The sequence below is a fragment of the Notothenia rossii genome (assembly GCF_949606895.1).
Source record: "Notothenia rossii genome assembly, chromosome: 2".
Taxonomy (NCBI): domain Eukaryota; kingdom Metazoa; phylum Chordata; class Actinopteri; order Perciformes; family Nototheniidae; genus Notothenia; species Notothenia rossii.
This window is the reverse complement of record NC_136904.1, coordinates 3,875,880-3,903,503: the sequence shown is the minus strand read 5'-3', so window position 1 is coordinate 3,903,503 and position 27,624 is coordinate 3,875,880. Positions and strand designations below refer to the sequence as shown.

Below are 27,624 nucleotides of genomic sequence, written 5' to 3'. Positions count from 1 at the left end.
ACGGACAGAGAAAGAGAGAAAGAAAATCTAAAAAAACAAAAATATATATATACAATTAACACAATAAAAACTCACTTAATACAAACTTTCAGTTAAAAAAAAAAAATACTACTTTTACTAACTGTTTGTGTTTATTATATTTGTATTATATTTTATACAGTAATACAGCAACAGTTCTTCTATTCTAACAGTATATAACAGAGGTGGGGGACTCGAGTTGCTCTGGAGGCTCGCCTACATGAGACGTTGAAATCTCGCGGGACAAAGACGCCCGCAGCCTTGAGAGCGAGGCGAGGCGGCGCAGATCCTCTCCACGGGCTGCAGAAGCTAAACGCTTGGTGGGAAACGACTCGCTGGTATCTCGAGCTGAGCGCTCATTGGTGGTTTTTACCCAGTGCTGCTGATGAAACTCTCCAATTGGCTCAGCAAAAGTTTGTTGTTGTTTTGTGTCAGTTTTACGTCGCCACTTCCATTCACATTTTTCATCATTGTTCCACAATGTTTATCATCATGAAATTAATATATATTTTATACTATAGCCTACTATACTTGCACTGCTTACCGTTTTCATACTTTATATATCTTAGCATATTCATACGCTGTTCATACTGCTCACAGGCTGCTGTGTATATCTAGTGTATTCATACCCCTAACTGTTTATTCATCATTCAATTAATTCTATATTGTATTCTGTAGATTGTATAGATCAGTGTAGGATTTTCACGGCGGCCATGACCGTCGTAGCCCCTCGGTCTGGCCGTTATGCCCCACAAATAATTGTACGTCCTACGGCCACCATGGCCTGTGTGCCCCTGATACTGTTAAAATCTCGAAGTTGTTTTAAAGGCGTCAGAACAGTGGTTTCTGAATTGCATTATGCTGCGTTCACAACGGACGCGATGCGAATATTCGCATCGCTCTAACCGCTGGAATTTCACCGCGGCTGTCAGCTGTGTTTACTCCTGTCATTCAAACAGGACGCGCTGGAGAGGGGGCGGGGCTTATTTCCATGTAAATACAGTGGTGGAAACCAACTACGACAAAATTAACCTATTTTACAGTGATTTAATTGTAATACACGTTTCAAAATGATGCTGAAGTAACTACATACTGATACCGGTTAGTAAAAAACATGAATTAATGCTTTGACAAGTCTGCAGACAAGATGTCAAGCGAAAAATCTTTTAAAATGCTTGTTTTTTGAATGGATCAATCAGGCTAAACTAACCTGTAGCTGCTCCGTCCACACTCACAACAACGTCCTAAAGTCCACACACACACACACAATGTATGTGCAGAGTTTGACCCTTGAAGGCTGTTTCTTCTGCTCTGAAATTGAATGTATTTGTTAAATATTAATAGAATTTTTGATTTGATTTTGGATTTGTGAATGGCAGAAGTAGTAGATGGAAAACATACCAAACATTAATTATTAAAAGTAAAGTATTTTATATATGGTAATACTAAGGAAGCATAGGCCTATATGATGATATAATGTTTGACATTATTGATATTAAAGTGATTTGTTTTCCATGTCATTCGTGTGTTTTTCTTATCAAATAGTGAAGTTATTTATAACTACAACATTGTGTTGTCCTTACTGGAAATAATTAATATAATTAAGATGAGTATATTGGCAAAATGTTTATATATTTTTCAATCAATCCCACTAGCACCTCCTCCTCCGTTTTTTTCAAAAATAAGAAAGCTACTTTTTAAATGTATTTGGAATAACAGGAAGCCGAGACTTAAGGCTTGTTTGAGACAAGCGAGACCTGCGCAGACCTGCACAATTTCGATCAACGTCTTGCTAGTGCGTTGCATGATGGTTAGTAATTTTGTCCGACTTGCTCTGGAGGCTCGCTCACATGAGACGTTGAAATCTCACGGGCCAAAGCCGCCCGCAGCCTTGAGAGCGAGGCGCGGCGAGTCGGCACAGTTCCTCTCCATGGGCTGCGGAAGCGAAATGCTTGATGGGAAACGACTCGCTGGTATCTCGAGCTGAGCGCTCATTGGTGGTTTTTACCCCGTGCTGCTGATGAAACTCTCCAATTGGCTCGGCAAAAGTTTGTTGTTGTTTGGTGTCAGTTTTACGACGCCCCCTCCATTAACATTTTTCATCATTGTTCCACAATGTTTATCATCATGAAATTAATATCTATATATGTTATACTATACTTGCACTGCTTACCGTTTTCATACTTTATATATCTTAGCATATTCATACACACAGTTCATACTGCTCACAGGCTGCTGTGTATATTCATACCCCTCACTGTTTATTCATCTTTCAATTCATTCTATATTTTATTCTGTAGATTGTGTACATTACTTTTCACTTCACTGCTTGTTGCACTCCTGGTTGGAAGCTAAACTGCATTTTGTAATCTAGTAACTGTAATCTGTGCAATAACAATAGAGTTGAATCTAATCTTGAGCAGGAACAAATGTATTTACTTAGTACATATCTGACATTAACTATTAAACACGTGTGCATTCTTTATAAATGCAAACCGAGTCAAGCCGACTCTGGAGGTGGCGGTATGCACCTTAAAGTTGTTTGCAATCCGCCAAAAAAACGAGAGAATAAGAAGGCGGCGAAGAAGAAGAAGAAGAAGAAGCCGAGTCGGAGCTGTCCGACTTCAGGCAAGCTTTTTGAGACCTCCCCTGGTTGCGATCGGCTATTCTCATCTACTTTCGAGGCAAGCCGCAACGCATCTCAAACAAGCCTTTAGACTCTCTCTGTTGTATTTACCTTATGATAGGAGAGGGTTAAAACTACCACATTTTCAGTGGTACTACTGGGCGGCACAATTGAGGGCTACAATGTTTTGGTTTTAACCAGTTAGGCCCCAAGCCTGTTTTTCAGGTTTCAGGCTCGAAAATTACATTCCCAGAACAAATGACCATATCTTCCCTTCTAAAAGGGTTAAATTAATAATCTTTTTTCTCAAAGTAATGATAAACCTGTGAGTTGGATGTAGAAAAGTCAGAATCAATATAGATGTTTTTTATTTTAAAGAAAATTCAGATTGAACATGGTAAAAAACTGTAAATTATAGTGTTCGCCCCCAAAAAATGTTGTACTTATAGTGAAAACTAACCTTGGATGATGGGTTAGACAGATTTAGCAAAAAAAACCTCTTCTGGGGCAATTTGGGTGGATTTTCCATATCTCTGGCCCCCCTTGTTCGATTTTGAAATGTGACATCACTTTCTGACCGTTAGAGCCAATAGAATCCAAGGGAAATCGTCCCGCACACACTCATGATAAAACAAAAAGGTGGCGTCTCTGCGCATGCTAGCTTGCAGCAGAGGGGAGACATATCCCTGCTCTGATATAAAGCAACTGAAAAGCTGTTTTATTGCTTATGGATTATGAGAACATTTCAAAGGGGACACAGCCACATTGGATATTAACCTATGGATTAACTACAGCATCGTCTTTATTGTTTTAATACCATTGAAGACCAGTTTAGACCAGACAAAGACGAAGGTAAGCCATGTTAGCGTTGTGGGCTACCGAGCGACACTTGTTTTGATGTACGTTTTTGTTGATAACGTCGCGAGTTTGTATCTTTCAGTGTTGAGGTTGGCACCGTTAGATTCTGCGTCTCCTTGCGATCATAAAAAATAGCGGTGATTATCGGTGCAGTAATAGGTTAGCATTTTTCGCTCAGGGATCATTTAGATGCTTATTATGAGACTTGTTTGTTTTGGTAAAAATGGTTTGTATCGTCAGTTAGCTGAGATTATTCCCGTTAATCTGGTATAACACATTAAGAGTCTCTTAAATATTAAGATCCCCTGAGACACAGTCGTGAAAAAAAAAAAAAAAGTACCCGCCGGCGGGGACCTTGGGGCTTAACAGGTTAAAGAGGAGTTGATTTGCCGTGGTTACGAGTTGAGTTGTTGTCTTCAAAGGGTTTGATGCTGGATATCTTTCTATACTCTGCTCCTTCTAAAAATCTAAGGAAAAATACAATGAGTCCCTTTGTGAAAAATACAATGTTTGTCTGGCATGAAGCCCATAAATATATAGGCGACTCCCCAATGTTGTCTTGTTTCTCACCTATTTGGGGCAATGAACTCTTCAGCCCGGGTAAAAATGACATGGGCTTCCAAACATGATTAAGTAAGGGTATTGTAAGGCTACTGGATTCATATGAGGACGGCAACCTAATGTCGTTTGACGAGCTGAAAACAAAGTATGACGGCCCACAGAAACACTTTTGAAGTACATGCAAGTTAGGAGTTTTATATTGGCAAACTTAAACAAGTTGTTGCAACAACCTCCTATGTCCACAGTAGAGATACTGTCTATAAAAAACTGTAACAGCAAAGGACTGGTTACTCAATTTTATAACATAATGGTTGCAAACCATTAAGACAACTCAGAAAGTAAAAGACGTATTAAAGGATATTTCAGAGGATGATTGGGGTACAATTTGTTCAAAAGGCACACTATTAATACACGTCTTAGATTAACACATTACTAAGTAGTAATGTTCTAACCTATATCTAACCATATTGTGCATTCATATTGTATTTTCTAACCAGGTTGTGATCTTTCATTTGGGGATAACAGTGTTAGGAATATATTGTGAGGAAGTGCACACTGACCTGAGCTCCAGGGGTCTTTTTGTTCTCCTCCATGCTGCTCTCAGTGCTCCTTCTCCTTCTCTGAAATAATCAACACAACTACAGCTGACACAAAACAAGATAACTCAAAACAACCGACAGACACAACAAAACAAATGTACTTCTTAGGTTAATAGCAGAGGCGAGAAGTAACTAAGTACATTTAGTCAAGTACTGTACTGTTTAGAGGTACTTGTACTTTACTATTGAAAAGGAATCTAACTTCGATACAACAGGGGGGCAGCTTACAGCATGGCCTCTAACACTAGCTGCCCGTCGTATCACTTATTTCAGGCACTAAAGCAGGGGTCTGCAACCTTTTTGATATGAAGTGCAATTTAAAAGATCCGATTAGTGTGCCGACGTTCGTGGGGGGAGCCTCGCTGCACGGAAGCTGTGGACCTCTGTCTTCTGTCAGTACAACTTACATGATGCCGTTTAAACAAGTTTAAATAAATAAAGGGAGGTGCCGGCCATCAGCGAACCGAGCCATGTACAGCTCCTTATACTGCAATGTGTGAAGTGTGCTACACCCTTGATCGTTTCACCCTGGAGGAAGGCAGCAGAAAGTCGACTGAAGTTCAGAGAGCAGGGCCTAGAAGTTATCCTTCTGCGCTGCATTGCGTGCATGGCTTCCTTCTGCAGGGGGGGGGGGGGGGGGGGGGGGGGGGGGGGGCGCTCTGCCGGTGGTCTCGTTCAGGATCCGAAAATACAATTTCAATATTTTGCACACTTATTCCTAGTGTACCATTGGTTATGGCAGCACGCATGCCAGGGGTTGCCGACCCCTGCACTAAAGCGTCGGGTGTCCGACCGCCAGGATAGCAAAATGGAGTGTGTAGTGCAGTAGGTGTTGGTGGGCTGGTAGAACCCCAGAGCAGTATCAGGTGTGGTTTCCCCTTTTCTATCTTTGAGTGAGAAGGAGGTCACATAGGTTCGATTCTTACTTAATGAATCAATTAACAATGTAAAGTTACAATTAAACAAATGAAGACTAGAGTAAGATATGCAATTTTAACAAAAGGGAATATTAACATTTTTATGAAAGCAAAACACATTTTCAATGTCATGTTTAGAATTGAGATTTCTTTTAACTTCAATTTAAAATATACACATTTAATTCATTAACAGAAGCAAACTCAATAAAACTGTCTATTGTCTCTAAGATGTGTTGCTCCTTGATGTTGGCCCTAAAATCATCAAGTCTGTACACAGTTCCCTCTCATCCTGTGTGCATTGTTGTCCTCAATCGTTGTAACCATTGTCAAGGTGTCAAAAACCACAACGCCTTCCTAGAATTGTGGTTGGAACTTTTATGCTTTGCTTGCACCTTCTAAAATGCATAATGTGCATAGGTCAAGAGTTCAGGATGTTCTGTCTAGCTTCACATGTCTGGTAAGACATTGAGACATACATCCTTTCCATCAAACCAAATAATAGCAAATTTGGCATTTGTTATCAATGGTAAGCTTAATAGAGGTAGGTGAGGTAAAAGTGAGGTCTGTCACGGCCACTTGAACAGCAGGTCTGTCAACACTATTTCTGTTTAATGCTACTTTGTACTTTTACTCCACTACAATTCCGAGGAAAATGGTGTACTTTTAGTCCACTATGTATTGAATACCTTTAGTTACTTTACAGATTTGGATCAATGATGGGAAATATAATCAACTCTTAAAGGTGGGGTAGGTAATTTTGGAGAAACCAGCTCGAGTGCGCAAGAATTTGAAAATACACAGCCGGAAAAAATATGCCACTTCCTTACAGAGCCCCTCCTCCAACACACACGAATGCGCACATGACCAATGGGGGCAGGAGATAAGTTTGTGCACAGATGGAAGGCTGACAGGCAGGTAAGCCATCCAGTTATTTTAGCCGGGCCGGTGTTCCGGATTAACTGGTTCCCTCATTAACTGGTTTCCCGATCAACTGGGGTGATTGTCGATCGCTTCTTCTGTCGTTTACATACATCTTTTGGTATATTTGGCTCGGTAGGAAGACTTTGATGCACATTCAGTACCAGTGTGTGAGGTTGTGGTTACGATGGAGATATCCGGACGCGAACAGCGGGGACTACAAAAAGAAAAACGAGTTGACTGGGGATGTCTGTTCAAAACATTGCAAGCTCCAATAAATCATTTAAACCAGCTATTGTTGCCAGACTAATTACTGAATATCATTTTTAATGTGATACCAAGTCCATCTGAGACCTGTGTACACCTTCAGACAGCCTCCAAGTGAAGCACACGTTGTTTGCTCACAGTTTGAAAGCAGCATAGAGGTCTTCAGCTGTGGTAATCCGCTCGAATAAATCCTTAAAACCAGCTATTGTTGCCCGGTTTATCACTGAATATCGTTCCTAATGTGATACTAAGTCCATCTGAGACCTGTGTACACCTTCAGACAGCCTCCAAGTGAAGCGTACATTGTTTACTCACAGTGTGGAAGCCTTCAGCTGTGAACTGTAAACTGTGATCCTCTCAGGTAAACATCCGCCCAGGGAAAAATGGGATCCACCCAGGTTAAACTGTGTTACGACTTCTGTGGCTATCTACCGGCAATCGTGTTTAATATGAAAGACTACACACACATTTATCCCTTATAAAAACAGTACTCTGCAGCACTCATCCAGATAAGATGTGACTGTTAACTCGTTTTGCAAAGATAGCAGCAGAAATGTCATTGCTGCATGTGCAGGGATACTTAGACTTTAAAATGCTGATGGGTCATTAATGTTGGTCTCGGCAAACAATATTAGGAATCCTCTATTCAAACATAATATTCAGTTTCCATCGACATGAAAATAAAAAAAAAAGTTCATGCTGGACTCATACCCGAGTCCCAACAGCAAAAATCACTCGGGCCATGCGCGTTACTGGTGCGCCACAGATCTACACAAAGTATTAAACCACCACATTTTAATATTTTGGATGAACCATGTTAAAAAGTTCCAGAGAGATGATCATATTAAACATGATCGCCGGTAGATAGCCTCAGAAGTCGTAACACAGTTTAACCTGGGCGGATTCATACCTGAGAGGATCACAGTTTACAGTTCACAGCTGAAGGCTTCCACGCTGCTTTCAAACTGTGAGTAAACAACGTACGCTTCACTTGGAGGCTGTCTGAAGGTGTACACAGGTCTCAGATGGACTTAGTATCACATTAGGAACGATATTCAGTGATAAACCGGGCAACAATAGCTGGTTTTAAGGATTTATTCGAGCGGATTACCACAGCTGAAGACCTCTCCATGCTGCTTTCAAACTGTGAGTAAACAACGTGTGCTTCACTTGGAGGCTGTCTGAAGGTGTACACAGGTCTCAGATGGACTTGGTATCACATTAAGAACGATATTCAGTAATAAGTCTGGCAACAATAGCTGGTTTAAATGATTTATTGGAGCTCGCAATGTTTTGAACAGGCATCCCCAGTCAACTCGTGTTTCTTTGTAGTCCCCGCTGTTCGCGTCCGGATATCTCCATCGTAACCACAACCTCACACACTGGTACTGAATGTGCATCAAAGTCTTCCTACCGAGCCAAATATACCAAAATATGTATGTAAACGACAGAAGAAGCGATCGAAAATCGCCCCAGTTGATCGGGAAACCAGTTAACGAGGGAAACAGTTAATCCGGAACACCGGCCCGGCTAAAATGATTTGGTCGTGCTTTTTAGAGCACCACGGCTTCCACAGATGACATTTTTTAATGGATTTTTTGTCAAAGCACTTAAGATATTCATTGCTATCGGGATGTTAAGAGCATTCCATGGAATATAACAAAAAGTGTATCTCGAGCCGGTTTCTCAAACTTACCTACCCCACCTTTAAATCAGACTTTAGCTACACCTGAAGTAAATTCACAAGCTACCCTGCAGCATACAAAGTCATTAACACACACACACACACACACACACACACACACACACACACACACACACACACACACACACACACACACACACACACACACACACACACACACACACACACACACACACACACACACACACACACACACACACACACACACACACACACACACACACACACACACACACACACTAGGGATGTGCATCTCCATCACTGAGGCCGATGCGATGCGCATCTCGATACGTTACCACGATACGATACATTAACGATACCTTTGAAACACTAGGCGATGCGATACGATACGATTCACCCCTGTTGCGATACAGTTCGATACGATTTGATTCAACATTATGCGATTCGGGGCGATACGATGCGATTCAACACGATGCAAAAATAATGATACTTCAATATGGTACGACAGAGGATTTTTGTTTTATTCCTTATATGCAGCAAATCATACATTAACAAAAAAGTGCTTTACATATTTGGTACTGCACATCCCATCATGCCGTTTATTTTTTTACCTTTAAAAGCTCTCCAGAGTACAATTGTATAACACCTCACAGTTAAACAATGTAAGGATGCATTAGTCATGATTAACAATGTGCAAATAACAGCTACCATAGAGCAATGCCCATACAGCTGCCAGCCTGATGTGCTTAACACTCAGAGGCTAACACACCAGTGAGCAGAAAGCATTGGTTTCTATCTGAACAATAAAGAAAACAAATAACCTTTCACAAACAGGTATTTCATAACTGCTTACATTAAGGAAGACATTTAAATTATTATTGGCCGTCACAGGCTGCTGTAAGCTAAACACCTCTCTCTGACAGAACACCTCACTGAGTGATTTAACTCATATGTCTCACTTTCAGGTTTCTCTTTTCAGCCGCAGACCCCATGTCGCCTCTTTATGTGCGTCGCTAAGTTCCTCGTACTACTTGTGTACTTTAAAGCGGCTCGGCATCGTTAACAATTTGCGAGTGATTTTTCAAGTTGACCGTCTGTAGTAATAGTGCCGCGCACATATACCATCAGGACGTTACTGATGGGGTGCGGCTGCGGAGTGATACTGTGTGTATGCAAGTCCGCATCTAGGACGGATCTATGTATCATGGCTGTAGACCTGTTAAGTAATAAAGATACCTCATACAAAGGTCTACGGATACCTTATTACTCTCCATGACCTGCGGTCAACTATATAGCATAAATGACTATTACACCGTCTTTCTTGAACAATCCGAAGTGTTGCCAAACGTTTGATTTGTAGGTATTTTTCGCTGCGCTGTGTTTCTCTTTCTCCTCAACTTCCGTGTGTGTTGATAACTGAGACTCTCGTTCTCCGTAGTGGCGAAGCAAATATCAAAGATCGTCTCTGCTGAACGTTGACAAGATAAGGGGATTTTATATGAATGAATCGGTTTTTTACCGATGCAAAGACGCTACGCAATCGATGCATCGCGAGTTCAACCCAAACTATAGCCGATGTGCACTCTTTCAACCGGTGCACTCGCATCTTGAACGTTTATGCCGGTGCACCGATGCGAATCGGTGAATCTTAACATCTCTAACACACACACACACACACACACACACACACACACACACACACACACACACACACACACACACACACACACACACACACACACACACACACACACACACACACACACACACACACACACACACACACACACACACACACACACACACACACACACACACACACACACACACACACACACACACACACACACACACACACACACGTTACCTCTCTCTCTCCGTCCTGGTTCTTCAGTCTTTCTTCTCCTTGATAAAACACTGCCGTTAAACACACTAATCTCCCTTTAATGCCTTTACTTGTTTTTTACCGATCAGCCACGTGGTATAAAAAGCTACGAACAAAGAACGGGAGGCAACAAAACACGGTTAAACGGAAAAATTACCCTACAATGATAAATTAACTCTTTGTATGTGCTTTAAAAGTCTCTTAAACACATTATATTCGGTATAAAATCTGCGTCAACGTCTGTTAGCAACGTCTAGCTTCTGAGGACCGGAAGCTAGAAAAGGACTGCCGCAATGCATCATGGTTCTTCTTCTTCTTCTTCTTCTTCTTTTCTTTAATGGCGAATCGCTTCCACTTGGAGCATATATCGCCACCTACTGTTTAGTTATTAAATGTTCATACTAAATCCTTGTCCTCAGACCAGTGCTTTTGAGGAATTTGCAGATCAGCTTGTTTGCTTCATTTCTTGATTTACTTTCAAATATTGCCGTGAAATCCATGTCCTTGATGTTGAGTTGTTCCAGTGCAGTTTTCAGCTCATGTTTCTTCTTCTTCTTCTCTTGCTTTTGGCGGATTGCAAACAACTTAAAAGGTACATGAGTATGCATCATCACAACTCATTAACCTATGTTCTAATCAAAATAAAATAAAAAAATTAAAATAAATCAATAAAACCATTAAATAAATAAAACAAAACAAATCTATGTTCTTTCCTGACCTAATGTTAAATTATTTTTCCTACCCCAGTTTCACTCAAGAATTTAAACAGTGCCTTTCTGGTAGCTTTTACTCCCTCTCCTTTTGTTCCCAAAACACCAACCACACTCCACTCCCTCTCTGCCTCTAAGTCTTTAGCCTTTAATTGTTCTCTTTCCGCTTTATAGATGTCACAATGTAACAATATATTTTCTACATCGTCTTTTACTGCACAGTTCCCACACTTGTTACTGTCACTTTTCCCCATGATATACAGCGTACTGTTCAAAGCCGTGTGATATATTCGGAGTCTAGCCATCATGATTTCCTCCCTTCTGTTTCTTTCTTTATGAATATTAATTGTAATTGTATTTTGTACTTTGTGATAGTCCTTTCCTTTCTGGTCTTTCTCCCACCTTGTCTGCCAGATCTCCATCCCTTTCTTCTTAATGACTGCTTTTCCTTCTCCTTTACCAAGTTGAACTGGTAATGTTATTTGCTTTTGTAGTGCAGTTTTTGCTAATCTATCAGCACACTCGTTCCCTTTCACCCCCTCATGTGCAGGCACCCAGCAGAACTGAAGATCTGTGCAGTCTTAACAGGCTATGATTCAGTTCTATGGGAATGTCTTCTCTAGTAGTTGTTGTTGATTGTATGCTTTGTAATATGGACAATGAATCTGTACATATAACCACCCTATCTGGTCTGACCTCTTCAACCCACTGCAATCCTATTATTACAGCAAGCATTTCTGCTGTATACACTGATAATTGATCAGATGCTCTTTTTAAAATAGATATTTTAAAGTCTGGGATGTATATGCCAACTCCAACACGCTCTTCCTTGTTCTTAGAACCATCTGTATAAATTTGTAGGTAATTGTAGTACTTTTCGTTCAGATACATACTTGTTTTAATTCCCACTTCATTTATTTGCCACTCTTTTTTCCTTTCTACAATACTCATATCTATTTTAGCTTCTGGGAACAGCCATGGGGGAACACTGCTAAATGGGGTTGCTTTGGCAAACGTGATATTCTCCACTCCATATGCCCTCGTTCTTTCCTTACTCGTCCAGCCAAACCTACGTCCCTCGAATTTTGCATATTCCCAGCAATCCTGTAATATTCTGTTTGGAATATTTCCTTCTCCACTACCTTGTAGTCTGACCCAGTATGACAGAGCAAGTTTCTCTCTTCTGATCTCCAGAGGTGTCTCTCCTGCTTCTATCAGAACTGCATTAATAGGGGATGACTTTATTGCTCCAATACACAGCCGCAATGCTTTATATTGTATTCTATCCATTTTTAAAAGCGATGTTTTTGCTGCTGCTCCATATACTATACAACCATAGTCTATTGTGGACCTCATAATTGATCTGTAAATGTCTATTAATGCTTGTTTATCTGCGCCCCAGTTGCATCCAGCTACAGCTCGCAATAAATTTAATACTTTTTTGCATTTTGTTTCCACTTGATTAATATGCATTTTCAATGTGTATTTGCTATCAAACCACAGTCCTAGGTATTTGAACTCATTCACCTTTGTCATTGGACGCTCATATAGTGTTAGCTGTTGGCCATCAATCTTGCGTTTGTTTGTGAATACCATGTAGCATTACTTGCTTTCTGACATTTTGAATCCCCAGTTATATGACCACCTCTCCACTTTTGTAATCGCTCTAGCTATATTCTCCATTACGTATGGGGCATTTCTTCCCCTCATCCAAATAGCCCCATCATCTGCGTACAGAGCCGATTGTATACATGTGTCTAAGCATGTAAATATATCATTAATCATGATGTTAAATAATATTGGACTGAGTCCACTCCCTTGGGGAATACCATTTTCTATTTCAAAATAGTTGGAAATATCTGCTCCAACCTTTACTCTAAATGTCCTGTCTGTTAAAAAGGCCCTTACCCAATTGTACATTCTCCCTCCAATACCCATTCTACCCAATTTGATCAGTAACCCATCCCTCCACATAGTCATACGCCTTTTCAATATCAAAGTACACTATTGCCATTATCTCTTTCATTTTCAATGTTTTTTCCACATCGTTACTCACTCTTACTAGCGCATCTATTGTGGAACACCCTTTACGAAATCCGCTCTGAAAACTACTCAGCAGCCCTTTCTGTTCCAGTACATGTGAGAGCCTACGGACAATGATCTTTTCCATCCATTTACATAGGTGTGATGTAAGAGCTATTGGTCTGTAGTTACTAGGGTTAGCTGTATCTTTCCCTGGCTTATTGAATGGTAGCACGATTGCTGTTTTCCACACACTTGGCATATCTCCTTCTCTCCAGATTTTATTGAAAAGACTCAACACCATTTTCATAGTTTCCATAGGTAATTGTCTACACATAGCATAGCATAGCTGGTCTTGTCCTGGGGCTGTATATCCTGTACCTTGTAAGGCTATTTTGAGTTCTGACATTGTAAATTCCACCTCCAGAGCCGACCTATTATCCTGTCTCTTCTCCTTCACGTTTTCATTCTCTGCTAGTAACTGCTGTTCTTGCTGCCTATGAATATCACTGAGATGCTCCCCACTATGTACTGCTGCAAGTGTCCTTCCTAACATATCTGCCTTCTCTTTATCTGTCACTGCCAGCCTCTCCCCATCCACCAAGGCTGGAATTTTAATGGTTTTCCTTTTCCCACTCATCCGCTTAAACATGGACCAGACATAACCTAATTTAACTCCTCTGCCAATGGTAGAACAAAATTCTCTCCATGTTCTCCTTTTTGTATATTTAATTGTCCTTCGAGAAGCTGCCCTTTTCCTTTGAAACTCTATAACATTATTTTGCGTCGTGTTTTTCTTTAATTCTCTAAATGCATTATTTCGCTCAATAGCCCTGTTGCATTCCTCATTCCACCATGGCACCACTTTCTTCCTACCCTTGATTGTTGTTTTGGGTATACTGTTCTCTGCTGCATTCAGTATATGTTGCGTTATTTGTCTTGTAATGACCTCTATGCTTCCCTCTGATGTTATCAGGTGTACCGACTCCTCACACCATATCCTAAATTTCCCCCAATCAGCTTTAGCAAAGCACCACCTGGTTATTACACCTCCTTCCTGCATATATACATTAGTATTCATTTTAGTAAGCACTGGATAATGCTCACTTCCTACAGTGGAGCTATTCAAAACAAACCATTCGCTTGTATGAACCAAACAGTTTGACACTAATGTCAGATCCAGGCATGAGACTTTCCCCCTGTGTACATCTATTCTTGTGCCATGTCCATCATTAAGGCATACTAGTGTTCTTTCCTCCAGCATTTCTTCCACTATATTTCCGTTACTATCTGTATGGTTGCTGCCCCATAGACTGTTGTGTGCATTGAAATCACCACACCAAAATTCCATTCCTATGTTTATTGCCTGCTATTTCATTAAATATATCAGTGGTTCGATTTTTACATGGGTTGTATAAATTGATTATCCTAATGTTATCTTGTTTCCTGGGGTTGCAAATTTCCACTATAATACACTCTATATCATCAGGAGATTGCACCTCCCTATATACCACACCATCTTTGAGAAACGTGGCACACCCTCCGCCATTTTGACTATTAGCTCTATCATGCCTTATACAGCTAAATCCTGGAATGACAAAGTCGTAACCAGGTTTCTTGCACACATATTACCTCAGGGACCACCTCTAGCTCATATATATATTTCTTGAATTCTTGACCATTAGCTATGAGGCTTCTTGCGTTCTACTGTAATATGTGCAGAACCATGATTAAGGATCTAACCCTCATCCTGATTTTCATTTTCCCCAGCTCCATGTATAGCTAACATTGCATGTATCTGATCTGCTTTAATATCTTTCATGTCTAGGAATTTTCCAGCTGCCTCCACAATGGCTTTGATTCTATCACTTTTCTTTTTTAACTGTAATGCAACATTTACAGTATGGCATATGAATACCACAAAATTCACCTTTTTCACTCCTAGAACATCATCATCCTCTTTGCTCTAGGTGGCGCTGTGGGGTTGGATTTGAAGATTACTTTCTGGTGTGTTCCTGCCATTTTGTATTGTAATGCTCTGCTCCATTCCACTAGGGGTCTTATTGATTGTTATTGTTCCCCTTACTTTCTTTATTGCTTCTGCGTATGAAACTTTGTTTGTAATCTTAACCCTCTGCACCTCTCTGGCCTCTCTCTGCACTTCACATCCTCCAAACGCAGCACTGTGATCTCCTCCGCAGTTACAACATTTAACCTTTGCATCCTTTTCACATTTTCCATACTCATGTTTTCCTCCGCATCTCGCACACCTTAGCTGCCCTTTACACTGCTGCGCTGTGTGCCCCATTCGTTGACATGCGTAACACCTGAGAGGTTTGGGAATGTACTCCCTAACAATGAAGTTCAAATATCCCATTTGTACTGCCTTAGGTAAGGTTCTCTCAAACTGAATGAGGACTGATAATGTTTCTTTGAGTGTGCCATCCCGTTTGCTTTTAAGCCTTCCACTACTTTACCTCCTTTTAATTCACTTTTAATATCTTCCACTGACATGTCCAATGGTACTCCTGAAATTACTCCTCTCAGTTTTGCCATTGCTCCTGGTACATGCGCCTTCATTTTCTCCCCATTCAGTGAGTTCATTCCCAGAATCTTTTCCTGCTGCTGTTTGTTATTGGCATTTATCAAAACCCGCTTGTTGTTCATGAATTTAGCAAATTTAATTTTTCCAATCTCTTTTTCAATTGCTTTGGTCAGTTTAATCGGGTGGTAATGCCCACCATCCTGATTGAATTATATTACAACTTTCCACTCGTGTTCTAGTTCTTTATCCAACATTGCTTGGCTGACACTTTGACTGATTTTTGATTTTTTGCTTTGATTAGCCTCGTCTGCTTCACCCGACCAATCCGACCAACTTCTAGCTCTTACTGAACTATCTCTTTCTTTCAAAGATCTTTTCTTCCTCGCAGCTTTGGATATCATCCATTCCATATTGTCTCTTTGGCTACCATCTGAGCTGGTTGACATGATGAAACACTCAATGTACAGTTTATGCAAATCCGCCCAAAAATAACAGTCCAATGCTACCGTTTCTGTATGTATCCGAGTTTTCCGGTTCTCTCTGAGCTTTCTGTCACGCGTCTCCGACCTTCGTCCCACGTTGGTGTCGAACGTCTGTTTTTGATCCTCCACCGGCGATAGAAAAAAAAACAAGTACCCTTTTCCAGGTCACTGGTCCCAATGCATCATGGGAGTTTAGTTTATCTTTTAAACAAATTCACTGCCTCCCTGTGGTGAAAAACGGTATTAAAATAAATATGATTTACAACAATAATAATAATAATAATAATAATAATAATAATAATAATACATAAATATGGGATTGATATGGGGAATTTAAACATTGGGAAAATGTTTTTGTTTGATTGATCATTAAAGTGTAGTTTTAATGACTTTGTATACTGCAGGGTAGCTTTTGAATTTACTCCAGGGGGGTATACTACGAAGCAGGATTTTCGCTTAGCCGGCTAACTTCAGGGAAAACTCGGGGTTTCCGGTCCTACGAAGCTGGTTCTCTTTTTAGCGTGCTAGATCTCCATGGTAATTTATGCTGTGCGGCTAACCTGCCCCGGAGAAGGGGGGTATACTACGAATCTAGTTCAACCTATCCTGGATATGTTTTGAGTTATCCGGTTGACTTAATCCAAAACAAAGCCGCTCTCGCTAAACTGTCCTACAACGCTGGCAATCAACTTGTTCGCTCAAGCCAGCCATGTCCTATCTAGTTAGGTGCGCGTTCACATAAAAAGGGTGGTATTTGGAGCATTCGACCAATCACAAACATGGAGAAGCGTACTGACAGCGCAGCGTCATACTTCCTGAATGAAAACTATAATATTAGTCAAATATGAAGAAGTTAAACTTTAAACATCCATGACTTAAACATTTTATCCAGGATAAAAGCCACATAGCTGCACCTGCAAGGTGAATACAGCTGGTAAAAGAAAAAGTGTTTGAATGCGTACATTAACAGGTTTATGATATCACTGCCCCGTCTAAGACACGAGTGGATATGACTTTAATTACATTTGACTCGAGTGTTTCGTCAACTTAATGTGTTGCTTAAAATAATACTTCTGCATACAGTATGTGACACTGTGAGTGTTGCACGGCCAGATACGGCTCGGCTGACTCAGATAAGGAAATATATGACACATTAGGTTGTGATATGAATGATAATGGGACACATCGACGTCTGCACTCACAGTGCCGCGGACTGTAGGCTATGTTACTTTGATCCGGTTGCTTATGTTGTGGCAGATATGTAATTAAGCTTTCTTAACATAATAGTATACTAGTAGTTATAATAGTCAGATTCCTCTGAAGATGGGAGGTGATATTCTATTCGTTCACACAGTCGGTGATTTTGGCCGGCCGTCTTTCCTGCATCGGCAGTTTAAACTGTATTTCCTCCGCACACTGAGCTCTGATTGGTCAGCATCCGTGGTGCTTTCGCTGAGTTGATCTCTTATCCTGGAACCCATCCTGCTTCGGAGCACAGACTAGGTTCCAGGATAAGTCACCATGGAGATCTAGCCCGCTAAAAAGTGAACGAGCTTCGTAGTACCGGAAATAGAAGTTATCTTGCTAAACGAAAATCCTGCTTCGTAGTATACCCCCCAGGTTAGGTTAAAGGCTAAGAGCTCAACTCAGTGAAAGCACTGCCTGCTGACCAATCAGAGCTCAGTGTGCGGAGTTTAAAGCGATCAACTCATATTACAGGACAGAGGAAATACAGAAAAGCTGCCGTTGCAGGAAAGACGGCCGGCAAAAATCACCGACTGTGTGAACGTGAACATTAATAGAATATTATTGAAGTCCCCGGAAGGATGGAGCGGTATCCCTGGGGGGCAGGAGCAGTATCCCCGGGAGGAAGGAGCCGTGGAAAGGGGAGAGGCCAGACGGGGTCCAGAAGTGCGCCACCCAGGCGCTGTCGAAAGCGTGGGCGACGTTCGAAGCCGCCGTCGAGGCGAACCGTGAGCCGCGGTTAGAGGAGAGGCCAGGCAGGATCCAGAAGTGCGCCACCCAGGGGCTGTCGAAAGCGTGGGCGATGTCCGAGAGCCGCTGCCGAGGCGAGGGAAGAGGCCCGACAGGTCCAGAAGTGCGCCACCCAGGCGCTGTCGAGAGCGTGGGCGACGTCCGAAACCGCCGTCGAGGTGGTGAAATAGCGAGAGTGTCCACACGAGGCCGACCGGCTGGTCGAACCTCCTCTCAGGCACCGGAAAAAGCTCAAAAGGGCCGTCCTGTCCACGATCAAAAACAGGTAGGTGGAATAGCGAGAGGATCCACATGAGGTCGACCGTCTGTTTGAACCTCCTCTCTAGCACCGGGGAAAAAAATGTAACAGTCAGTTGAGAACACGTGGAAGCAGTCAGCCGTCAGTTGCTAGCCATTAGCTGTCCACGTTAGCGGTCAGTCATCGTTGTTATCTGTTAGCTGCTAGCTGCTAGTTGTCGTTAGCTGTTAGCCGTTGTTAGCTGTTAGCTGTCGTTGTTAGCCGTCGGTAGCTGCTAGCCGTTAGCTGTCGTGGTTAGCTGTTAGCTGCTAGCCGGTGTCGACGGCCGCTATCCGTAAGACGGCAGCCATTAGTCGATGTCGTCGGCCCCGGAGCCTCTGCTAGGCGGCGTGCCCCCACCAGGGAAGGTGCCGCTGCATGTAGTGGCCAGCACCTCAGGGGTAAATTGCCGGGTGGCCAGGAAGAACCGGTCAGCTACTTCGGCTAAAGCGCGGGGCCCAACACTAGCCGTGTTAGCTAGCGCAGCCTGGACACGCAGCTGCATGTCCCGAAGAAACAGTTCCATGAAGTAGAAGTCGGGTTCTTCCGTACCTAGCAGGTCGTGTATCGTCTCCTTGTAGTCGGAAGGCTTGCTGTCTTCCAGTGCCGAGACGATGTGGGAATGGCGAGCGACGTCCTTGGCCATTCCGCAGAGGGCGCACCGAGCTTCAGTCCGTGTGCAAGAGGCAGCCACGGACGTCTCCAAAAATCTCCGGCAGTTGAAGAAAAATAGTTTTTTTGCCATGTTCGGTTCAGTCACGGATACTTCTTCGAGACTTATGGTGCATCGAAGGTGCAAAAGTTGACTTTATTGAGCAGATTAGCATATGTTGTCCGGTTGCAGTCCGGGAAGAGAAGAGAAAGAGAAAGGAAGGAGGACACAATACCCCGGAGGTACAGTAGGCATAAGTGTCCGTGCGGAACAATACCCCCAAGCTGTAGTTCCATGATTGAATTATGTTAGACAGTGGTCACCACAACAGAAACTTCACTTTTACTTTTTTACTAACCATTTTTGGAGATCACCAACGGTGATGAAATAAAGAGGACGATGGCCAGGTAAATAAGATTAAGCTGTTCCTTTAGCCCCAGTAATGTTACATTAGTAAGTTAACAAGTACATTATGTATAGCTGATGTAATTTAATAATATTATTTCATATTTCAAATAACAACAATGTTTTTTTAAATGAACAAAAGTATAATGTTGAGATTGATTTTTAACTATATTAGTTTTCTAATCTTATCTGTGGTTTATAACTGTTTATATTCTCCCTCTTCCCCTAAGCCCAGCCCAGATGATATCCCACCTACACCAGGTCAGCACCTCCAGGTCCTGCACCACCGTGACACCCCGCTCTGCTGAAATACACAATTAAATATTTTCTATGGTCTATGTTCTGTATTGATATAACTAAACTGAATTTAAGACAGCTTAATGACCTAGAGATATCCTATTATTCCACTGCTTATGTTTACATGTTGTAAATAATGGTTAAAACCTCAGTAAATGAAATAAACAATGTGTTTAACATTTGCTATTTTAATTTAATTTTGCATTTTCATCTAATCACAATGTAGACGTAAGAATATATCCATCCTCTCTCTGCAGCTTTGTGTCTTCTATTATGAGAACTTTCGTCATTAAAGGTCCTATGTCATGCTTTTCCGGTTATTACCCGTCCCCTTGTGTGTTTTGAAGGTTTTAATGCATGTAAACGGTCTGCAAAAACCCTCAAAGTACACCCTGTAGGGAGTAAAACTCTAACACAGAAAATACCTCCCCAAAACGCCTCTTTGGAGATTTCTCATTTTCCATTGTTTACTTCCTGGGTATTGCTACGAAGGGATACCCAGTAGCCATGCCCAGAGCTGGCCGCACCCTCTGCCAACCTTTCACGAAACAAAGGGCCCTTCTCACTTTGGTTAAATGGATTCCTTGCGTCCCTCACTTGCGTTGTTTCCCTGCGACTAGTCCCTCCCACCAGGGAAGCATGGAGAGATGCAAGGAAACCACGAGAAGCAGGGAAATGAGTTTTAAGAGCAATGGGACGTCCTTTCCTCCGGAGCGTCACGTGAAGCGACGTCCGTTTGTGAGACGCTGCACAGCTGATCATCTGACAACAGCCAGCTCTGTCCCCGTTGTTTCCACACACACCCCCGCCTCTGTTAGTACACATTTACTGACACAAACATATGTATTATCTGTTGTAGACCCAAATAAATAAAATCAAAAACTAATTCTCAAAAAAGATAAACGCCATTCTTAAAATGTATAAACGAACAATAGTTTGATTAATATTGATTAGAGTGCAAAAAATAAATAAAATAATTCAGAGAAGAAAAAGAGATATGTTATCTATCAAAACCCAGTTAGATTAACATTAATTTGATTGCACACTTTGTTTGTTTGTTTGGATATTTAGCAAATTAACATTTTAAATAGCACTTAATGACTGACTGAATGGAAATGACAATAAATGAAAATGTAAAACGAAAAAAGCGATCATGAAAATGTTTCCAAAAAATGAATAAAATGATTTTTGACCACTTTGTTGTTCAGATATATCACATATTTGTAACTAAATGAAACATGAATTGAAGCAAAACACGGTATAAACTCAGAAGTGACTCTCGTGAGTTTCATGTATTTTCTTCACTCCGCTGGGAAACTGCATTCATGTCAAGAAGCATCAGATCAGTGCATGCGCTGCATCGTCCAATCAGTGAGCGATACACAGTAAGGGGCTGGGCGAGTGTCTGAGGATTTCATCGGAGGACGGTCTGATGGTTCCTCGATTATAGCTCCTCCATTATCGTTCCTCGCTCCTCCGGCAAAAATAAGGCCATTGGGACGCTACTCAAGATGGCGCAGACAAATCAACTTCCGGTGAGATCGAGACTGAGGATCGAGGAAATGAAAAATAAGAGAAGTGAGAAGGGCCCAAAGCTTCCCAGAACCTTTCAGCAATTGATTCCGGATATGTACAGCGTAGGACACTGAAGAACGATATGTCATATTTATTATGCTACACAAACATTACATTGCAGTTTTGGTGTTGTCAACTCTGTTATCTAATATCCAAAAAGACTGCAAAAATGCATCTATGATTATTTTTAGTATTTTCGATCTTTCTAATCCTGACGAGTGATCTCTCTCTCCCCGTCTGTGTGCAAGGGGGCGGGGCAGTTTGCACACACTGCTACATGCAACCAGGGGCGGCGCCAGGGGGGAGCTAGGTGGTGCTGAAGCACCCCCCAGGATTGCCAAAGCACTCCCTAAACACCCCCAAGAAATATATGTTTTTTTTTTTTGATTTTTTTTTTTTATATATATATTAAATTAGAAAATGTATTGATTACATCAATGCAAATGTGAAACAAACACATTTTTGACCAAAAAAATAAAGCCAACACAGGTGATTAGGCCAATGGCCAGCACCCATTAGATCTTTGACCTACCCATAGGCTAAATTACTTTGTGACACTTGAGTGACTTCCTGTTAGCTGGAGCGCCAAATTATTTGCTAACAGCAAAGTGACAAATGGATCGTTTTTTAGTCCTTAAACGTCCACTCAATCAAAACCACCTGAAAGCGAGAGGGATTCTGCACATAATAGGCCTCGTGAGTACAAGTAGCTTACTTCTGGCTCTCTGTGTTTCATTCAAGCTCTGCTCTGTGTGTTGTGTGGCACGAGCCATTTTGTGTGCGTGCGCGAGCACCGGTGGGTCTCTACCATGGTCTCTACCGGAGATCGTTGTGGTTAGCATCTGGTGCTAGCTATCCAAGCTAACGGATATAAGGAGCTTTTTCAACAACAAAGTGGAGGGAGAACTCTCTCCTGTCAGACTGAGAGTCTCAGATAACCTCAGCTCAGGTGAAGTAAAGGACTCTCAGTGTTTAGATAGTTAACTTTAGTCTAGTTATCTCAGTGGGTCTCAAACGTTTTGTTTTAAAAGGGGAGTGATTTGTAAAATATCTATAAAGAAATAGTACATCTGTTTACAGTTCTGTTTCATATGTATGTTGAGAGATGTATCCATAGATCTCTTCATTTTGCTCTCAAAGTGCACCAGATTGATGCTTTTAATTTCAATATTTAAAAAAAAATCTTCAGGAGCATTTCAAAATGCAAGAGGGGGGGCTCGGGGGGTGCTAGTGGATCGCCGGAGCTGTTAGATTAACATTAACATGCTTATATTGTAGTTCTAAGTGCACTGCCTTGCGGCCTGTAGCACCATCCTTGAAGGAGCATATGTGTGGGCAGGAAAGGAGTGAGCAGAGAGTAGAGTACTTGTCGATTTTTGTTCAGTTTTCTGTGACTATCTGCCTCACCCTCTCAGACCTTCAGTTGCGCGCGCTACTAAAGAGACGTGTTACCATGGAAACCAAACAATGGTGTAGCTGTATTAAAGTCTGAGTGAAAACAGTCCTGAGTAAATCTGATTTTGTCAGAAATCGGGAGAAATATGACCCCAGGAGGAAACCAGGAGAGGGCAATGAAATCGGGAGTCTCCCGCGAAAATCGGGAGGGTTGACAAGTATGAGTTGCAGTAGAAAAATTCAACTGTAGCGCTGGTGCATTAATGGGAAACCCTTCAAGTTTGAGCACCCTCTATGAAACGTCAAGCTACCCCAGAGCACCCCCGAGAGAAAATCTCTGGCGCCGCCAATGGTTCCAGAGAAACCGCAAATACACCCAAATGACCCAAGAGGTGTTTTTTTTTCCAAACCTCTCTAAAGAGGTCAAATGTAACTTGTTTTGCAATAATCTTGATACAGGGTACTTATTATATGTTATAGTTTTTAGTCTACTATCCGATCATTCAAGGGTGGTTTTCACTATAAGTAATGGGTATTTTTTGGACGGACTCTATAATTTACATTTGTTTTACTATGTTCAATCTGAATTTACTTTAAAATAATAACATCTATATTGATTCTGACTTTTCTAAATCCAACTCACAGGTTTATCATTGCTTTGAGAAAAAAGATGATTAATTTACCCCTTTTAGAGGTGAAGTCATTTGTTCTGGGAATGTAATTTTCGAGCCTGAGACCTGAACAACAGGTTTGGGGCTTAACAGGTTATCAGGACAACTACTCTAAGTTCAAAAGTATATTTTTCATTAAAATTAAAGTTTCAGTGAGACATTTCATCCAGCTGTCAGAGGCCCTAAAACGAGGGAATTACATGTTTATAATGTGCTGAAAAACACAACATTTTTGCAGGGATGTGAGTCTGTTTCTAAGGCCTTTTTTATTTTGGTACATTATGATAATTTAAACAAAAGAGAACAGAATCAAACTGAAAACATCAGGAATATTTTCTAGATACATTCATCATTGGTTCTTTTCTTTTTTTTAGACCAGAACAGACTGCCAACTCAACAGGAACTATCAAAACTTCCCAATCAAAGTTTAAAGGTGGTGTATGTAATTTATTTCAGAAACACTTTGTTATATTACATGGAATGCTCTTAACATCCCGATAGCAATGAATATATTAAATGCTTTGACAATAAATACATAAAAAAAGCGCACTCGAGCTGGTTTCTCCAAAATTATATACCCCACCTTTAAGTCACAACATTTTATTAACCAAACAGATTATTCAAGACACGACCAGATGCAGCTTAATGAGGCTAGCAGTTTAATCCTGGACATAGAATATTTTATAAAAGGAATAACAAGACTATTAAAAAAACCATGATTTGAAATACATCGGGAGGAACAGCATCTCTGTGGCCTTGTTTTGGCATAGTGTGAACGCTGGTTTGAACATAAAAAAACTGTTGGTCAGATTTAGGGAAATACATGATGGGTTAGGGAGAAAACAGCATCTCTTCACACCAGTACGGTTTCTCTCCATGGTGAATACGTTGATGTGTTTTGAGAGCACCTGATGTCGTGAACGTTAGCCCACACTCTTCACAGCTGTACGGTTTCCCTCCAGTGTGAATACGTTGATGTGTTTTGAGATGAACTGATTGAGTGAAAGTATGCCCACACTCTACACAGCTGTATGGTCTCTCTCCTGTGTGAACTCGTTGATGTGTTTTGAGAGCACTTGATGTCTTGAATGTTAGCCGACACTCTTCACAGCTGTACGGTTTCTCGCCAGTGTGAACACGTTGATGTGTTTTGAGAGCACCTGATTGAGTGAACGTTTTCCCACATTCTTCACAGCTGTACGGTTTCTCTCCTGTGTGAACACGTTGATGTGTTTTGAGAGCACCTGATGTCGTGAACGTTAGCCCACACTCTTCACAGCTGTACGGTTTCTCTCCAGTGTGAACACGTTGATGTGTTTTGAGAGCACCTGATTGAGTGAACTTTTTCCCACACTCTTCACAGCTGTACGGTGTCTCTCCAGTGTGAACACGTTGATGTTTTTTGAGAGCACCTGATGTCGTGAACGTTAGCCCACACTCTTCACAATTGTAAGGTTTCTCTCCTGTGTGAACACGTTGATGTGTTTTGAGCGCACCTGATGTCGTGAACGTTTGCCCACACTCTTCACATCTGTACGGTTTCTCTCCAGTGTGAACACGTTTATGTGTTTTGAGAGCACCTGATGTCGTGAACGTTTGCCCACACTCTTCACATCTGTACGGTTTTTCTCCAGTGTGGATGCGGTGATGCGTTTTGAGATCACTTGATTGAATGAATGTTTTCCCACATTCGTCACAGCTGTGCGGCTTCTCTCCAGTGTGAATGCGGTGATGTGTTTTGAGTTGATCAGATTTCTTGAATGTTTTCCCACACTCTTTACAGCTGTACAGTTTTTCTCCAGTATGAATAAGCCGGTGGAGCTTTAAATCTCCAGATGTTGGAAAGGATTTATCACATTGCTGACAGCTGTGATGTCTCTCTCTTCCTTTCGGTTTCTAAAACAGACGGGCAGAGAAAGAGAGAAAGTAAATCATAAAGCATAAAGACATTTACAGTTAACACAAGAAAAACTCACTTATACAAACTTTCAGTTAACAAAATACTAATCGTACTAACTGTTTGTGATTATTAAATTGGTATTATATTTGATACAGTAATACAGCAACATTCTAACCACAGTATATACCAGAGGTGTGGGACTCGGGTCACATGACTTGACTCGAGTCAGACTCAAGTCGCATATTCTTGGACTTGTGACTTGCTTGACTAACATTGATAAAATACTCTACTTGACTTTGACTTTATTCATGACTTGAGACTTGACTTAGGCTTGAGACAGATGACTCGAAAGGACTTTACTTTTTTAAATAAAATATTTGCATTTGTTTTCGTATTGACCTCTGAAGAACCAGCACCTTACCGTGGTAGAGAGGTTTGTGTGCCCTGATGAACCTGGGAGCTGTGTTGTCTGGAACCTTGTGTTACTGGTACGGTCTCCCATGGCAAATTGGTCTCAGGCAAGGGGCCAGACTAAGATCGGTTCAAAAGAGCTCATGAAAGACGACACAGGAAGTGAGGATACCTGGCCCGGAGGAAGCCCGGGGTCCCCTTCTGGAGCCAGGCCCAGAAGGAGGACTCGTCGGCGAACGTCTGGTGGACGGGCTTGCCACGGAGCTTCTCCGTGGCTTTGGGGACGTGGAACGTCACCTCTCTGGGGGGGAAGGAGCCGGAGCTTGTGCGGCAGGTGGAGCGTTACCAGTTGGATCGTGTTGGGCGTACCTTTACGTACAGCGTCGACTCTGGAACCTTACTTCTGGATAGGGGTTGCTCAAGGTGCGAGGCGCCGGGCGGGTGTGGGGATACTCACGAGCCCCCGGTTGGGTGCTTCGTTGTTGGAGTTTACCCCAGTGGACGAGAGGGTCGCCTCCCTACGCCTGCGGGTTATCGGGGGGAAAACTCTGTTGTGTGTGCTTATACAACTTAAAAGCAGTTCTGAGTATACAGCCTTCTTGGAGACCCTGGAAAGAGCCCTGTATGGGGCTCCTGAACGGGACTCTTTAATCTTGCTGGGAGACTTCAATGCACATGTAGGCAATGATAGAGACACTTGGAGGGGCGTGATTGGGAGGAACGGCCCCCCTGATCTGAACCGGAGTGGTGGTTTGTTACTGGACTTCTGTGCAAGTCATGGATTGGCCATAAAGAACACCATGTTTGAACATAAGGATGCTCATAAGTGTACGTGGTACCAGCGCACCCTAGGCAGAAGGTCCATGATCGATTTCGTTATCGTATCATCGGACCTGAGGCCGTATGTTTTGGACACTCGGGTAAAGAGAGTGGCGGAGTTGTCAACTGATCACCATCTGTTTGTGAGTTGGGTCGAGTGGCGGGGGAAGTCTCTGGACAGACCTGGTAAGCCCAAACGTGTAGTTCGGGTGAACTGGGAGCGTCTGGAGGAGGCCCAAGTTCAGGAGGCCTTCAACTCACACCTCCAGCGGAGCTTTTCGGGCATTCCTGTGGAGGTTGGGGACATTGAACCAGAGTGGGCGGTTTTCAAGGCCTCTATTGCCGAAGCCGCGGCGGGGAGCTATGGTCTCAGGGTCTTAGGTGCCTCAAGGGGTGGTAACCCTCGAACCTCCTGCTGGACACCGGTGGTCAGGGAAGCCATCCGACTGAAGGAGGCCTTCAGGGATTTGTTATCCCAGGGGATCCCCTGCAGCAGCCTCAGCCGTGGCCGAGACAAAGCAGCGGGTGTGGGAGAAGTTTGGAGAAGACATGGAAAAGGACTTTCAGGCGGCACCAAAGTTGTTCCGGAAAACTGTGCGACACCTCAGGCGGGGGAAGCAGGGAACCATCCAAGCTGTGTACAGTAAGGATGGGACGTTGTTGAACTCAAATGATGGAGTGTTAGGGCGTTGGAAGGAACACTTTGAGGAACTCCTGAACCCGACAACTCCGCCCTCTATGTTAGAGGCAGAGCTTTAGTATGATGGGGGATCAACACCAATCCCCCGGGGGGAGGTCACGGAGGCTGTCAAACAACTACACAGTGGCAAAGCTCCGGGGGTGGATGAGATCCACCCAGAAATGCTGAAGGCTCTGGGTGTTGAGGGACTGTCATGGTTGACACATCTCATCAACGTTACGTGGAAGTCGGAAACAGTACCAAAGGAGTGGCAGACCGGGGTGGTGGTTGCCCTTTTCAAAAAGGGGGATCAGAGGGTTTGGTACTCGAAAGGAGGGTCAGGCCGACTGTCGAACCTCAGATTGAGGAGGAACAATGCGGATCAGCTTTTTACTCTCGCAAGGATCCTGGAGGGGGCCTGGGAGTATCCTTATCCGGTCTACATGTGTTTTGTAGACTTGGAGAAGGCGTATA

The 27,624-nt window shown here is 42.3% G+C and overlaps 3 protein-coding genes across 4 annotated transcripts in view; all 3 read right to left on the bottom strand.

The window, feature by feature from the left end:
• LOC307028542 (uncharacterized protein) overlaps window positions 1-10,602 on the bottom strand; it is a 63,195-nt gene extending 52,593 nt beyond the window's left edge. The window contains exon 1 of the mRNA XM_079663650.1: window positions 10,298-10,602. The gene's annotated coding sequence lies outside the window, so the exon portion shown is untranslated. The remainder of the gene's footprint in view (window positions 1-10,297) is intronic.
• The window catches only part of LOC307028544 (uncharacterized protein), a 143,189-nt gene that overhangs the window by 80,041 nt on the left and 35,524 nt on the right, over window positions 1-27,624 (bottom strand). The window lies entirely within an intron of this gene.
• Window positions 23,584-25,919, bottom strand: LOC307030081 (uncharacterized protein). Its single transcript, XM_079666297.1, has 2 exons — window positions 25,663-25,919; window positions 23,584-25,237 (listed from the first exon to the last, which is right to left on the bottom strand). Exons 1-2 carry the CDS (start codon window positions 25,741-25,743, stop codon window positions 24,173-24,175), a joined length of 1,146 nt encoding a protein of 381 aa, XP_079522423.1. The 5' UTR covers window positions 25,744-25,919; the 3' UTR covers window positions 23,584-24,172.

Bases quoted from the DNA above. Each gene is read 5' to 3' on its own strand.
- LOC307030081 (XM_079666297.1), bottom strand. From the start codon at position 25,743: ATGGGAGACCGTACCAGTAACACAAGGTTCCAGACAACACAGCTCCCA. The intron at 25,238-25,662 runs GTAAGGTGCTGG...CGTCTGTTTTAG, and splicing joins ACACAAACCTCTCTACCACG to AAACCGAAAGGAAGAGAGAG.